Here is a 13,900-nt window from a genome sequence, read left to right as displayed (position 1 = left end):
TCCATACAAATCCGTCAAATAAAAATATACAGCTATACATCTGGATACGTAGGTAAAAATAATTACACACAGAAATGGAATAATATACATATGAAAGTATAAAAATAGACATATCTACCAGTACAAATACTAACATACCTATTTAAAGAGCCATATATCTATGACTGCATCAACAGACTTAGACTGCAACAAATCTGTACCCATAGAAAATAGAACTAAACACAGAAAAAACAACATACATGTATACTTAGATACATATATACACATATATGTAATCACAAACATATATGTATATATACACAACCAATATATACAGAGCATACACTCAAAAATACTACAACAGACATACAGAAAAACACCCATACGAATGGCAACATCCATATGTAAATATCCATGTAATTATCACTGTCTCTGTGCAAGTCCATACATCTTTAAACAAAACTCCAAACAGGGGGATCCCAGGTATATTAAGATCCTTGTTTAATGTTGAAGAATGAGATATAATAAGGCAGGCTGCCATAAAAGATTGGGAATTCAGGAATCCCCAGGGCAGGAGTGGGGCAATGAAAAGTGGCTGGAGCAAAGACCGTCAGGGAACGCTCAGACAGAGGCAGATCGAGCAAAAATGATTGGATTGAGAAACATGGTAGTAGAAGATATTCAGGGAGTGGTCCCCAAGGGACAAAATATTAGCAAGGCGCTGGGAGTATGCCAGGGGAAGGATGAAACTCCTACCGAGTGGCTGGAGAGGCTCAGAAAAAGCCTTCAAATGTATTCTGGTACCGACCTTGAATCTCCTGGGGTGGGGTGGGGGGGGAGGTCCTTTTAAAAATGCAATTCATTGCTAAATCATGCGAGGACATTCAAAGAAAGTTAGAAAAAAATAGATAATTGGTAAGAAAGAAGTTTACAGGAACTATTGAGAGAAGCACAGAAGGTGTGTGTGAGAAGGGATGAGGAAAAACAAAAGACACAAGCCAGGGTGTTGGTAGCAGCAGTTAGGGAAGCACAAGCACAAACAGCTGGAACATCAGCTCCAGCCCGGAAGCCCCAGGGAAAGCCGGGACACACACAAAAGTCAAACAAACGGGTAAGTGCCCCTGAACGTTTTTACTGTAAAAAGAAAGAACACCTCAAGAGGGATTGTAAGAAAAGAATAAAGGATGAAGTGGTCTTTGAAGAAGAATAGAGGTGTGAGGGGCTTTATAATTTGGGGTCACAGACATCTAGAGAGCCCTTGATAAAATTAAAGGTTGGACACCAAAAACAGGAGTTGGACTTTTTAGTGGATTCAGGAGTGGAAAAAACCACAGTCCAACAACTGCCTCCTGGATTATCAGGTCCAGGTAGATTCCACTGATCTACCCAAGGCTGGGAGATACAAATTCTTATTAGTCATAGTAGACAAACTAACCCACTGGGTAGAGGCTTTCCCAAGCTCCCGGGCTATAGCCCAAAGAGTATCAAGAATCTTATTGGAAGAAATTATACCTCGATACGGGTTAGTAAGCTGCATTGATTCGGACCAAGGAACACATTTCACATCAAAAATTGTTAAGCTATTGGCAGATGCTTTAGGCATTTGATGGGAATACCACACCCCGTGGCACCCCTAAAGCTCAGGGCAAGTTGAGAGAATGAATCAAACATTAAAAGCCCAATTAGCCAAATTGATGTTAGAAACAAGAATGTCATGGATAAAATGCCTCCTGTTTGTCTTATTAAATATAAGAGCTATGCCTCATTCTGAGACGGGGCTTTCACCTTTTGAAATGTTATATGCCTTATACCCATGTTATGCCTGTAGGGATCCAAGATTAGAGAATAGACAAATACAATCATACTTGGTAGCATTAAATAAGAATCTCGAGCAATTGCGAAAGCCAGGGCTGATCATGCAGCACAGCCCTCTTAGCTTCTGGATACATAAAATACAACCTGGGGACAAAGTATTTGTGAAAGCATGGAAGGAGGCCACATTAGCGCCTCATTGGGAGGGACCCTTCATTCTTCTTTTGACTACAGATACTGCTATAGGAACTGCAGAAAAGGGGTGGACACAGCATGGAGAGTGAAGGAAGTCGATCTCCAGAGTGGGAAATCACCTCCCCGCTGGAGATTTGAAGATAACCCTGCAGCCAGCCAGGTAAATGACTGAAAGCATCGCTATCAAATATTCTGTGCCAAAGTGTAACTGTTATCCTTTTGTACATTTCCCTCACAAATAATTTCATAAGGTTTGGGTTGTTCATTGCGGGGGAGGAATAAAACCAAGTGGGTTATGTGGAAAGTGCTTTGAGCAGGAGCAAGACCTGACAAGCCATTTTCTGGTATTAGACACAAAGCTGAGATTGTTTCAATTGAATTCAATAATCTGGTTTCGCTTATATCAGAATGGATTAAGGAGGAAATTAGAAGGAAAAGCTAAAATTATTACTGTTGAGTGTCATAGGTTGAGCAAGGTACCCTGCAGTGAAGATCCTGTTGAATTATGCCAGTGGGACATTTTTAAACGAAGGAATGCAGCTCGGTCTTGGTATGAAACCACGGACAAAGATTCCTGCTGCCAAGAAGATGGACTACTCGGCTGCTGGAGGCACCCCAGTGGGCATCGGGAACGGCAGAGGGATCCTAGCGGTGGAAGTACTCCTGGTGAACCCGAGTCTAGCCACGTGCCTCAATAACCTCCCTAATCTTGGGAAGGGGGAACTCGGTGGCAGATACCCAGAGAAATTACCCCTTACCTCATGGAACTGCAGTGAGGGTAAGCCTAATAAACCTTGCCTTAAAACAAACACTCAACAGGGGGTGTACAAATTCAAAGGGAAACCAAAAACATACCTTGAAAATGGACAGTCAGCTCATCATTTACATCGAAGGAGCACAGGGGAAATCTCAATTCTTGCTTGTAACGAATGTAACCCTACATTATGGGTTGGGGGAAAGCAGGAGTCTATCTTTGTTGCTTATTTCCAAGCTAACCCAGTGTGTTATAATCAAAACAAGATTCGTATGTGTGTAATGGGGGGAAAAAAATCTACTGGCTGGGAAATAACCTAAAATATGAAAACGGGATACCTCTAGAAACTGAACGAATCATCCTGGACCTCTTAGAGGACCAGGGACAGGGCCTGTCTACAGTATGATAAAATGTTTTGTTTCACCAAGGATAAAGAAGGGATGGACCCAGAAAATAAGATGAAACAGGTAATGCAGGAGATAAAAAGACAGGAAGCTGAGATGAAGAAAAAGAGAATAGAACAAGAAAGGCTGAGATTTCTAAGTGAGCAGTATGACCAGTTGGAAAAACAATACACAAAATGGGGATTGCCTGCTTCAGATCAAAATCTTTTTGTGGATCTGATGCAGGAAATTTCCACAGAGCTGAGGTTGTCTAATTGCTGGGTCTGTGGGGGGCTAAAATCCACTGAAAAATGGCCTTGGAGGGGTGAGGGTTTGACTCCTGAGCAACTACTGAAATGGGAAACATGTGGGACCCCCAAAATAATTCTGAGACCAGAGGGGTGGGTACTGGACCAACGAGTAATTGGAATATTCTGACTTAGCAGAGAGGGAGGGTTATATTCAGAAATTGTAGGATACACTCCATGCGTATCCACCCTATCCATAAATTCCACCAGCCACATCAAGGTCTGGCAGCCTGAAAGCCCTACTGGGTACTAGAGCCAGGAAAAAAAGGATAACTGTGAACGGAGTTATAACATTGGGCTTTGCTGCTACAAAACCCCTGGAGCTAACCCATATTGGTCAATCAGCAAATTGAGTAAGTATTGGGATGAGCCTGAGAGCATAAAAATCAGATGGAAAGCACCTAATGGATTACACTGGATCAGTGCACAAAGCACGGCATGCTGCCCCGTCCTGTCTGTGTCGGTTTTCTTCAGCAATATCCTAGCTTCTCTTCACAAAGAAAAAACTCCATCAATGTAAAAAGAACTCATTAAAGTACTAGCTTTGTATTCTAGTTCAGTATATGTATTTTGGTGTCTGTAATTTCATATTTTTATGAAAATGTACATTCATATCTTCACAATTATGTCTTTCTAGTTTCTTGTATACCAAAGCAATTATTTTTTAACTCTTATTTATTGCAGTTGTTAATTTTTATGTAGCATATTTTAAAATGTTATGAAAAAACATCTTATGGATAGTTTTCCTCATTCTTAAAAAAGTATCCACAAGCCATTTTAGTCTCTGTCTCTCAAAGTTGTTTCATACCTGCCTATTTTAAACCAGGACTACAAGACATTAATAGGATTGAGAGGGGTCCATGAAATATACACCAGTGATTCCTTCTCCAGAATATCATGCCACACATTTAGTTGCAAACTTAAGCCAGATGAGTGGAATAAAAAAGATGTGATGGGCCTTTGGGAGCACCTTGGCTGATCTTTCTGCTTTTTCAGTTGAGCAAGCCTCTGATCCAGGACAAGAGATTGCATTTAGGGATACAGAACCATTTGGCAGGAACTCTGCTTATTTCTAGTAACAGCTGGAGGCCTGTAACTCCACAGGATGTTTTGGCTGTCCCAGGCTTTGTTGGACTTTGACTGCAAATACCATTGCCCTTGCTTTCTGATCTAGCGGTACGATGGCTGGGCAAAAACTGCCCACTGTGCCATATTCCAAAGGCAGTTTGGTCTGGAGTTTGTGAATGAAGGAGACCCTTACCCAATTCCAAACCACATTAAAAGAAATCGTAAAAGAGAACTTTGCATCCTTAGCAAACAACTGACAATTCAGTACTGAATGCAGTGCTTATTTGCAGAGTGAAAAGGAAGGGAATCTTCCAATGGAGTTTGTTGGAGAGGATGAAATAAGAAAGTCTAATAAATATGATTGCCTGACAAAGGATTTAGAAAATACAGAGAGTGTAAGCAGACTGAGATGAAAACAAGCTTTGAGATGGCAGACCTTGGTTGCTAAGCACTGGTGGACAGTGGTGTAGCTAGTAGCAGGTAACTCCCATTTTTGATCCACAGACAAATGAAAGGGTCAGATAAAGTGTTCTGTCTCCTTCCTCAAAAATGTAGCGTTTATCTTGCATTTGCAACCCTCCCCTGATGCATGATGTATCTGTAATCCCATTGGTTCAAAGTCCTATACTGCACCCACTTTCAAGCCCCCTTGATAAGTTGTTCCCGGGAGACCACGCTCTCTCTCTCCTGCCTCTCGCTCCAGCCCCTTCTCCTGCCCTTCTTCTGCCCCTCTTCCTGCCCGTTCTCCTGTGTGCTCTCTTGCCCTCCCCTTCTCTCCACTCTCTTGGACCCTCTCTTGGAACTCTCTCGCTGTCTTGCCCTACCCGCACTCCTTGGGGCCTGCTTCGAGCTGCAGCTGGCAGCTCTGAGCAGGGCCCCACAATAAACCATACATCCCGAGACCTGACTCCAGAGATCTCTCGTCTCCATCTGTCCCAACCATCCAAGACCAGCACTTGCCACAGCAGTCATAGTTTATGGAGTTTTCAATCTGACTCCCACTCATAGCTGGTACCGGAGAAATCCATGTCCCTGGAAGTGTCAGTGTCTTCTGTCTGCCATAAATTGTTTTGCTGCAACCATCAGAGGCATCAGGCTGGACAGAGGCTTGGCTGATATTAGGAACTGGAGCTGCCCTCAGGGGAAAAAATGAAATTAACTTTTACTTCCCAAACCTACCTGCCCACAGGCTCAAGCAGGATTCCTCTAGTTCCCAGAAATATGCAGAAATAGGGCTGAGAAGACCATCTGGACATACATGTTCATGCCCAGGACCTTGCTAATATCGTTGTGTTTTGCCTTTTTTTCTTTCATATGTTTTCTATAGTTTTCAAACATATATTTGTAAGTCTGTGGCCTACTGTATTAGTGACTAGTTTTCTGAAGCCTTTCCCTAAGCAGAAAAACTTCTAGAGCTCCAAGCACCAGCGGGTAGAAGGCCCAAGTGCTATCTTGGTTCTTCCTGGGACAGAACTCTCCAGGGAGGTGGTGAAATCACTATCCCTGGATGTGTTTAAAAAAGACCAGATACGCACTCAGTGCCACAATTTAGTTGAAGTGTTAGGGCATGGGCTGGACTCGATGATCTTCCAGCCTAGGGATTCTGTGATTCTGTGACTGAGGGAGATTTCCTGCATCCCTGGAAAGGGCTCCGGGGTCCCTTGGCCAAGGACAGGGATCAGAGCTGAGGGAAAAGCAAAGGGCTCAAGGCGAAGGCCGAGAGGGCAGAGCTGCCACAGCGTGGCACAGAAAGAGCCTCATCTCTTTCTCCTCAACCTGTGCTGGCTGCACTTTCTTTACAGCACTGGTGGCTCCACTCACTGCAGGGCTCCAGGGTGTCCTGGGAGCCAGGCCCTTCTCTTTGGGAAGCGCCGGAGCCTCGGAGGTGAGCAGCTCCTGCTATGGCCAGGTGGGCGAGCTGCCCCTCTCGCCAGCTCCTGGCTGTTGTAATGAACAAAAGAGCCTTCCTGGCTCCCATGGCAATACTAGGATGACTGCTGGCTCTAGCTGAGTACTGATATTTAAATGTTAATTATCTAATTTCTATGTTTGTTTTCTCTAAACTACCTGGAGATCACTTCCCCCCCCCTCCCCCCCACCTCCCCCCATCACCCACTTGCCATTCTAGTAATAAGATGCAAATAGGGCAACCGGTGGAACTATGGGATGTGTTTTGGGGGGTAAAGACACCTCTAAATGGAGAACTAAACACAGCAGAGGGGGCTGGACAGGTGCCCTAGCTGAGGAAGAGGGAAACACATCCCCTGATCGATGTTTGACCTGTCACCATCACCTACGGAAGATTAGACTGAAATGAGCTGTGCGAACCAGGAACAAAGAGGCAGATTTCCCTGGTGTTACCATGAGGAAAGGAGAGGGGACAGCTGCTGCCCTGGACCTCAGTAACAGACTCTGCACACCTCCTCACCCTTCACCTACCAGTGTGCCACGAGGAAAGGAGAGGGAACAGCTGCTGCTCTGGACTTCAGTGACAGATTCTGCACACCTCCTCACCCTTTGGCTACCTGGGAAAGCTACAACAGCGGGGCTGAGCTCCGTGTCTGTCCCCTGCCCAGCTGATCTTTTTAATAACGAGCTGAACATTAATAAAGATATTAGCACTGTTCATTTCCATTGTGTTCCTGCCCTTGAGGCACAGGCACGGCTGAGGGCCTCTGCCCGCTGCTCGTTATAAATGACCCAGACCCCAAGTGGGAATGAATTATAGACCTTTTATTGAGAACAATAAAAAGATCAGCAAAGCAAAAGGGACACCGCTGGGTGTGTGGCAAAATGCCAGAGGCTCGTGCACAAAATGGCAGCTCCACCTTTTATACACCTGATATTGCATCAGCTTTATGCATTGTGAGAAACAACGCCTCACTTCTTAAAATTTTAAAAGGTTTATTGAACTGCAACAAGGGACTGAATAAAGAAAAAGGGACAGTCATCCTTATATATCCTATTGCCGCACCAACCTCGTGGTAAACCAGCTCTGCCCACACTCCTGCACATGGCACTCTTCCAACCCAGCTCCTCCTTCCTCTTCCTGACTTGATGGTAGACCAAATGTTTGTTGAATCATTGAATTTTATTTTTTTAAAAATACAAAATCGTAGGAAAACCTCCTATGGATGCTTAATTTGCCTTAACTAAACTTTTGACATATTTGAAATCATGTTAACCTTCCTAGCTCTGCCTTCGGAGATTTTAGAAGTATTTTCACTTGGCTATCTTCTTCAGAGTTCATAATAATGGAACTAAAGAATCGACGGCTGCTGCCTACTCAAGGCTCAGGCAGGCACAGGAGCTGCCTTGCTGCACGGCCAGAACCATCTCGATTCTGCGGTGCAGGCCAGAGGCGCCGCTCAGCCGGAACCTGCAGGACTTGCCGCAGGGCAGCGCCGTCAGCTGCAAACGGCGCGAGTGCGGCAGGAGCAGCCAGGCCGACGCCACCAACATCTGCACCCAGCGGGTGACTTTCTCTGGGTCCAAGTAGGAGCCCGTGCAGAGGGTGTCCATCAGGTACCACTCCTGGTCGCTGGGCAGCTGGCCACCAGAGGCGTGGAGAAAGCACGTGTGCCCCAGCAGCTGCTCCCCGGAGCACAGGCACTCCAGCCCCACGCGGATGCGCTCGGCTGGCGGCCATTTCCTGCTCTCCGGGCTGAAGGAGTGGCCGGGCGGTGGCCGCAGGATGACCAGTGTGCGGTAGGTGCTGCTGTTCTCCTGGGCGCTGCAGGTGGGGCTGGTGTCTGTCCCGGCGGCCGGGTGCAGCTCCGGCATGAAGTTCCTCTGGGACAGCACTCGGCAGACACTGAGGAGATCGTCCACCAGCTCCTGCAGCACCTTTGTGCTGGGCAGGCCCTGCTGCAGAATCACAGAACAGCTGAGCTTGGGAGTGACCTTTACAGGCTGTCTACTGTGACCCCACAGCAACGAGCAGGGACATTCTGACCTAGATCAGGCTGCTGACAGCCCACTCCTGCCTTATCCTGATGTGCCCACTGGTGATGGGCTGGGAGCAGCCACAGTGCTGCCACCCTGCCTATACCCTTGACCTTCTCATGTTCACTGACCTTCTCCTTCCTGCTGGATCCCTCCTGCCTCCTCCTGCTGGCAGAGCCACGCTTTCTTCTCCTGACCAGCCAGCAGCCCATAGCAAGAACCTGAGCCAGGACTGCTGCACTGACGAAAAGAAGCCACTGCTTTTCCATCCCAGAGCAGAGCAGGGCTTCCATGGTGCCACTGCTCCCCTCAATCTCCTGCAGGAGCCGCATCATCTCTTGATGCAAATATTCTTCATGCTCCAGCATCTCTTTATCTTCATTATTTTCAATTTCTTGATTCACCTTCATTCCAGCATGGGTGGCTAACAGGGCCAGAAGGAAGGCCAGTGTTGGAGACATGGCCTGGTGGAAGAAAGAGGGTTCATCATGTCTGGCTGGGAGGGAGCAGGGGGCTGGCGACACCTGCAATGTCCCCAAAGCCTCTCTGGGCACCTGCCACGCTGAGATCTCCAAGCTCCTCTTCCCCCAGCTCAGAGGACAGTGCCCTACCCTGAGGGTCCCAGCTCCCACTCTGGCTTTAAACCCCCAGGGCACCTTTCCCAGCTCCCATCCAGCCCAGCATTGCCCCTGCATGTGCACTCACTGGCTGCCAGAATCCAACTGCCCTGTGCTGCCCCTGGACACAGGAGCCTGTGTCACCTGTCCTCTGTGATGTCACAGCCAGCAGAACCATGTCACTCAGCTGCCAAGTGCCCCTGCTCACAGCTCCCACTGTGACCCATGCCCTAGCGTGTCACAGCCCCCAGAGCCGCCTCCCGGCCCACGAGCCCCAGCCTTGGCGCCCACTGCCGGCCTCAGCGGCTCCTGGTGTCACGATCTGCCCAGAGCGGGGTGTTGTGATGGTTCGTTGGCCAATCCCAAAAGTGCAAAAAAGGCAAACAGCAGGGCACCATCAGTTTAATCACAACAAACTCACCTTTATTAGGGGCCAAAACAATACATGTGATAGTGGGATCAGAGAGGAAATAGAAGAAGAGAGAGAGAAAAGAGGGGGATGGGAATAGCTACTGACACAGGTGAGATCCTCACTGGTCCGGATGATGGGGATCCGTCTTATTGTGTTGGGGAAAGTCTCCAAAGTCCTACCCAACCCAGGGATCCAGTTATAGTCCACTGCGGAAAAAGGGGAGAACATACAGAACAATAAGAGTTTATTGAAACTGCTGTGGGAGAACAGATGAGTCCACTGAAACCCCCAAGCAGGATGAACACAATAAAGAATAAGTCCATTGAAGTTACTGGAGAAGAACAGGTCATGTCAATAGTGGTCACACCACCATTCCCTCCATCCTTCCACTCCCTGTGGCAGGGGTCTCAGTCTAAGTCCTTGGGGAGAGGGTTCTTGATCTCCGTCTGTCATGGTGGTAACGAGGGAGATGAGGGGTCTGCAGTGAGAGACAACCAGAGTCACCCGAACAGTTCATTTGGCTTAAGGATGGAGAGTGAAGCAGGAATTGCAGTAGGCCACTCTGTGTTGGGTCCAGGCTGGGTCTTCACCAAGTCCTTGCCAAGTCCTTGCCAAGTTCTTGCCAGGCTCCTTTGGAACAGCCAACATGACAGTGCAGTGGCTGCACCAGCACTGTTGCCTTCTCCAAGCCGGAACTGCAGTGGGAGAAGGGAGTTCCTGCTCATGGCAATCGGCAGAGAAATGAGTGAGGGTCTTCAGACGGCCTCTTATCCTCACCTGAGTGCAAAGCCAGCCACAGGAGCCCCCCAGGGTGTTCTGGATCCAGGCTGCAGACATCACTGAAATGGATGGGGACTGGAGCTGGATCTTCCAGTGCTCACCACCCTTGACTGCCCTTGAGATGAGCCTAAAGCTCACCTGCAGCAACCTGAGCACATTTACCCTTCTTGCCCATCCGTGCATGTGATGTTCCCACATCACACACAAGCCCTTTGCAGGGAGTGACCAGCTTCCAGCTGAACTGCTACCCTGCCCTTGCTTTTCTGTTTCCCTGCAATGAACTTAACAGATTGTGAGAATCCCAGCAGAGCATTTGGTTCTCAAGAGCTCTTAGGCAAAAAAGACCTTCACCAGTCACTATTGTGTGCATAGAGAAGGAGGTGCTGACAAACAGAAGGCACAGGCAGGGCTCTGACATAAGAGCTCCTGAGCTGTAGGATTCCATGCATTGTTCTTCCCAGCTGCTTTTCTCATATTTTGTACAGTTCTGGACAGGGCCTGCTGCTGAGAAGGGAGGAGGGATGTCTCAGCCTCAGCCACAGCAGCTCAGTGTCAACAGTGGGAGCAAACAGCCAACAAAACAAAACCAGACAAGGGGACATCTTCTACACGGTGCCGAGTCAAGGTTCTGCTGTTGGGTTCAAACCACCCAACAGCACTTTGCACTGACTCAGGATCAGCTACACGTGTTCCTCCTGCTCCAAGGGAGCTGGTGCTGGTGCTGTTTGCAGCACTTTCCCCCAGCTCTGGGTAGTTTGTTCAGTTGTCCTGCAGAGCTGGACACATGATGGACCTCAGCAACTCCTCAAGGGAGCAGAGATCATGAGGGAGTTCATGAGGGACATGCTGGATGTGCCATTGTCCTGAGGGTGCTCGTGGTGCATGTGCCATTGCTACCATCTGTCCTTAAAGCAAGACATCCCTAAATAAACAAGTGCCCAACATGGCACGGTGTCTACAAAGTGTCAGGAGTCTTTGCTGTCATTGCTGTCCTTTGCTGTCCTGGCTGCTCCTATGCGGCTTCTCCTGCCCCACCTTGCTGGTCTGGCTGCCTGGGGCCACAGCTGACAGAGAAACCAGGGCTGGAGCCATGGTGGTAGAAACCCCTTTCCTGTGCTTCTCATATTTTTTCTTGGCATTTCCCTAATTTTCTATTTCCTTTTCTTTCATCTTTCATGAAAAAAAGAAAAAAAGTTGTATTATCGCTTTGAATTCTCAACATGTAACCTCCTTTGTGTTTTAATCTCACTTTCAGTTATATTTAGAAGTGAATTTCTTCCTGCAGTTGTGGGTTGAGACTCCTTAAGCCTATCAGAACCTCCTGCTTAGCTACTTCCCACGTTAAGGTCATTGCTCCATAAATTCTAGAAAATTCAATATAAACCTCATTTTTGCCTAAGAGTCACATGTCTGTTGTCATGGAGTTTACAACACATCGTTCATGTCTATGTCTACAGGGCTATGTTGTAGTGCTTCCACATCCTGGCCCAAAATCTGTAATTCCTTAACTGGGGTTTGAATTTTGGATTGCCTTACATATATCTGTGCATGTGTTTGTGCATCTACAGGAGGGGGTGTGGTAGAAGTGTCAGAATTAAAAGCAAGATGTTGCAAAGAAAAGTGGCCTTACTAGAAATGTGTTCAACAAAAACCCAAACCAACAAACTGTAATAGCTAACGGTCTTACAGTCTCAAGTCAAACTTACTTCCATTAGAGTAAAATATTGTGAGCTAAGAGCTGTGAAATAGCAGGATCTCCAAGTTACAGGACTAGTTTAAAAACCAAAGAAATAGCACTGAAATGTTTCGTTTCAAAAATATACTTTACCTGAATTGCAAACATGACAATTTTCTTTTCTCCTAAAGCATGATGATAAATGCAACTTCATTTTAAAAAATTCATTGGAAACCCAGGACTTAAACATCTTTTGATCATATGGTGATGATTAAGAAAGATATTCTTCTTTTGATCTATCTGTGATGCTTAATCATGATCTTGCGGAATTTGCCAATTCATTTTATAACAATTTCACACCTTTACTCACATTCCCAACTTTGTGGTTTAGTTCTGAAAATTAGCTTATGTTCACTGAACAATGCAGCAACTTGTTTTGACTCTGATTGGCTTTCTCAGATGTAATTGGTTTAATATATGATTTTGTTTGAAAAAATGAAACACTGGGGCAGCTATTGAGCTGTTCTTATGTCCCACAGTAAATAAATAAAAATCCATCTGTTTTATAAGACCAGGTTGTACAAAAAGCCAGATAAGGTGAATTACGAGGTGGTTAAAATTCAAATATTCTTGAAGCTGTAAGTCTGAAGTCCGTCTCCTCTCGCATGGGAAGAAATTAAAGAGAAAGCAAACCAAATACTGCTGAGAAAGTTTGTCTTATTTCTGGCTGCCCAAAGCAGCTCAGCTGCCTAGTGTGCCCAGCTCATACATCAGGTGCTGAAGCATGAATGTGTTTCAATCCTCAAATGAAGTTGAAATCACTTTGGAAAAGCAGTTTATGACACCACACACATTTATGGCGTCAAACGTTTTATATTCATGTCTGTTGGTGGAGCTTGTGCTGCCGGGTTGGGCAGCACATCCTTGACTAAGGTTGATTCTGTTTCTGGTTTGACAAAATTATTTCTAGGGGATTTTTTTCCTCTTCTTCAATTATTTTCAGCTGCCATTGTTACATTACTTCTGTTGTTGTTTGGTGAATTATGAAAAGGAAAGGATAGGAATCAGCCCAGGCATAAACAGGGGCAAAGGCTCATTCATCTGCAGTAATACCAAAATTTCAATTGAGTCCACAGTGCTACAGCGTGGATGAGCAGAAATGCCTCCTGGTAACTGATCAGGGCTCCAGCAGCATAAACAGTGGCCCTGTTTTGTTTTGTGAAGGCACAAGAGGCAAAGATCCCAGGCTGGGATAGGAAGTTGTTACTGGGAACCACAACAATATTGAGAACAGAAGGAATAAGACAAAGAAACGACTTACAAGGAAAACTGTGACAACACTGACCCAGCTCTTCCAGGCCATGTATTTTCTCCTACCTGGAAAGGTCACCCTTCTCCTATGGGAAGAGAGAGAGCTCCTTTCTTAGTCTCTGGAAATGACCTGAGGTGGGATCAAAGATAATGATGGGGACATGGCCAGACTCTCGTGTTCTTTGGTCCCACCTTGCATCATTGCCAGGTGCAAGCAAAGGGACAGGTGTCTTCCCAATGTGGATCTTGGGGAAAGTGGGCCACCAGGTCTCTGCCCAGCATGAATCCTCTGATGGGGGATGAAGTTGGAACAGAGGACAAAGCTCATTGTGCAGTGGGGGCAGTTACAGGGCTTCCCTTATTGGTGCGTTTGTTGGTGTTGGTCAAGGATGATGGCCAGGAGAAGCTCTTCCCACTCTCCAGACAATTGTAGGTTGTCTCCCAGTGTGGATGTGCTCGTGGGTGGATCATCTGGTGAAAGATCAGATTGGAGCTCTGGATTAAACTCTTCCTATGTGCCTCACGCTCATAGGGCTGTTCCCCCATATGGATTTTCCGATGGTGAACCAGGCTGCAGCTCCAGCTGAAGCTCTTTTCACATTCTAAGCATTTGTAGGGCTTCTCTCTGGCATGAAGTTGCTCATACACCACCAGGTCCGAG

At 46.6% G+C, this 13,900-nt stretch overlaps 1 protein-coding gene across 1 annotated transcript; it reads right to left on the bottom strand.

Moving 5' to 3' along the window:
* Positions 1-6,990: 6,990 nt before the first annotated feature.
* Positions 6,991-9,063, bottom strand: LOC146763730 (inositol 1,4,5-trisphosphate receptor-interacting protein-like 1). The gene is made up of 2 exons (XM_085567322.1): positions 8,576-9,063; positions 6,991-8,366 (listed from the first exon to the last, which is right to left on the bottom strand). Exons 1-2 carry the CDS (start codon positions 8,903-8,905, stop codon positions 7,782-7,784), a joined length of 915 nt encoding a protein of 304 aa, XP_085423448.1. The 5' UTR covers positions 8,906-9,063; the 3' UTR covers positions 6,991-7,781.
* Positions 9,064-13,900: the final 4,837 nt, after the last annotated feature.

Source organism: Lonchura striata, chromosome Z, assembly GCF_050655825.1.
Source record: "Lonchura striata isolate lonStrDom1 chromosome Z, ASM5065582v1, whole genome shotgun sequence".
Taxonomy (NCBI): Eukaryota; Metazoa; Chordata; class Aves; order Passeriformes; family Estrildidae; genus Lonchura; species Lonchura striata.
This window is presented reverse-complemented; position numbering and strand designations above follow the sequence as displayed.

Bases quoted from the DNA above. Each gene is read 5' to 3' on its own strand.
- LOC146763730 (XM_085567322.1), bottom strand. From the start codon at position 8,905: ATGTCTCCAACACTGGCCTTCCTTCTGGCCCTGTTAGCCACCCATGCT. The intron at 8,367-8,575 runs GTCAGTGAACAT...GTGATTCTGCAG, and splicing joins GATCCAGCAGGAAGGAGAAG to CAGGGCCTGCCCAGCACAAA.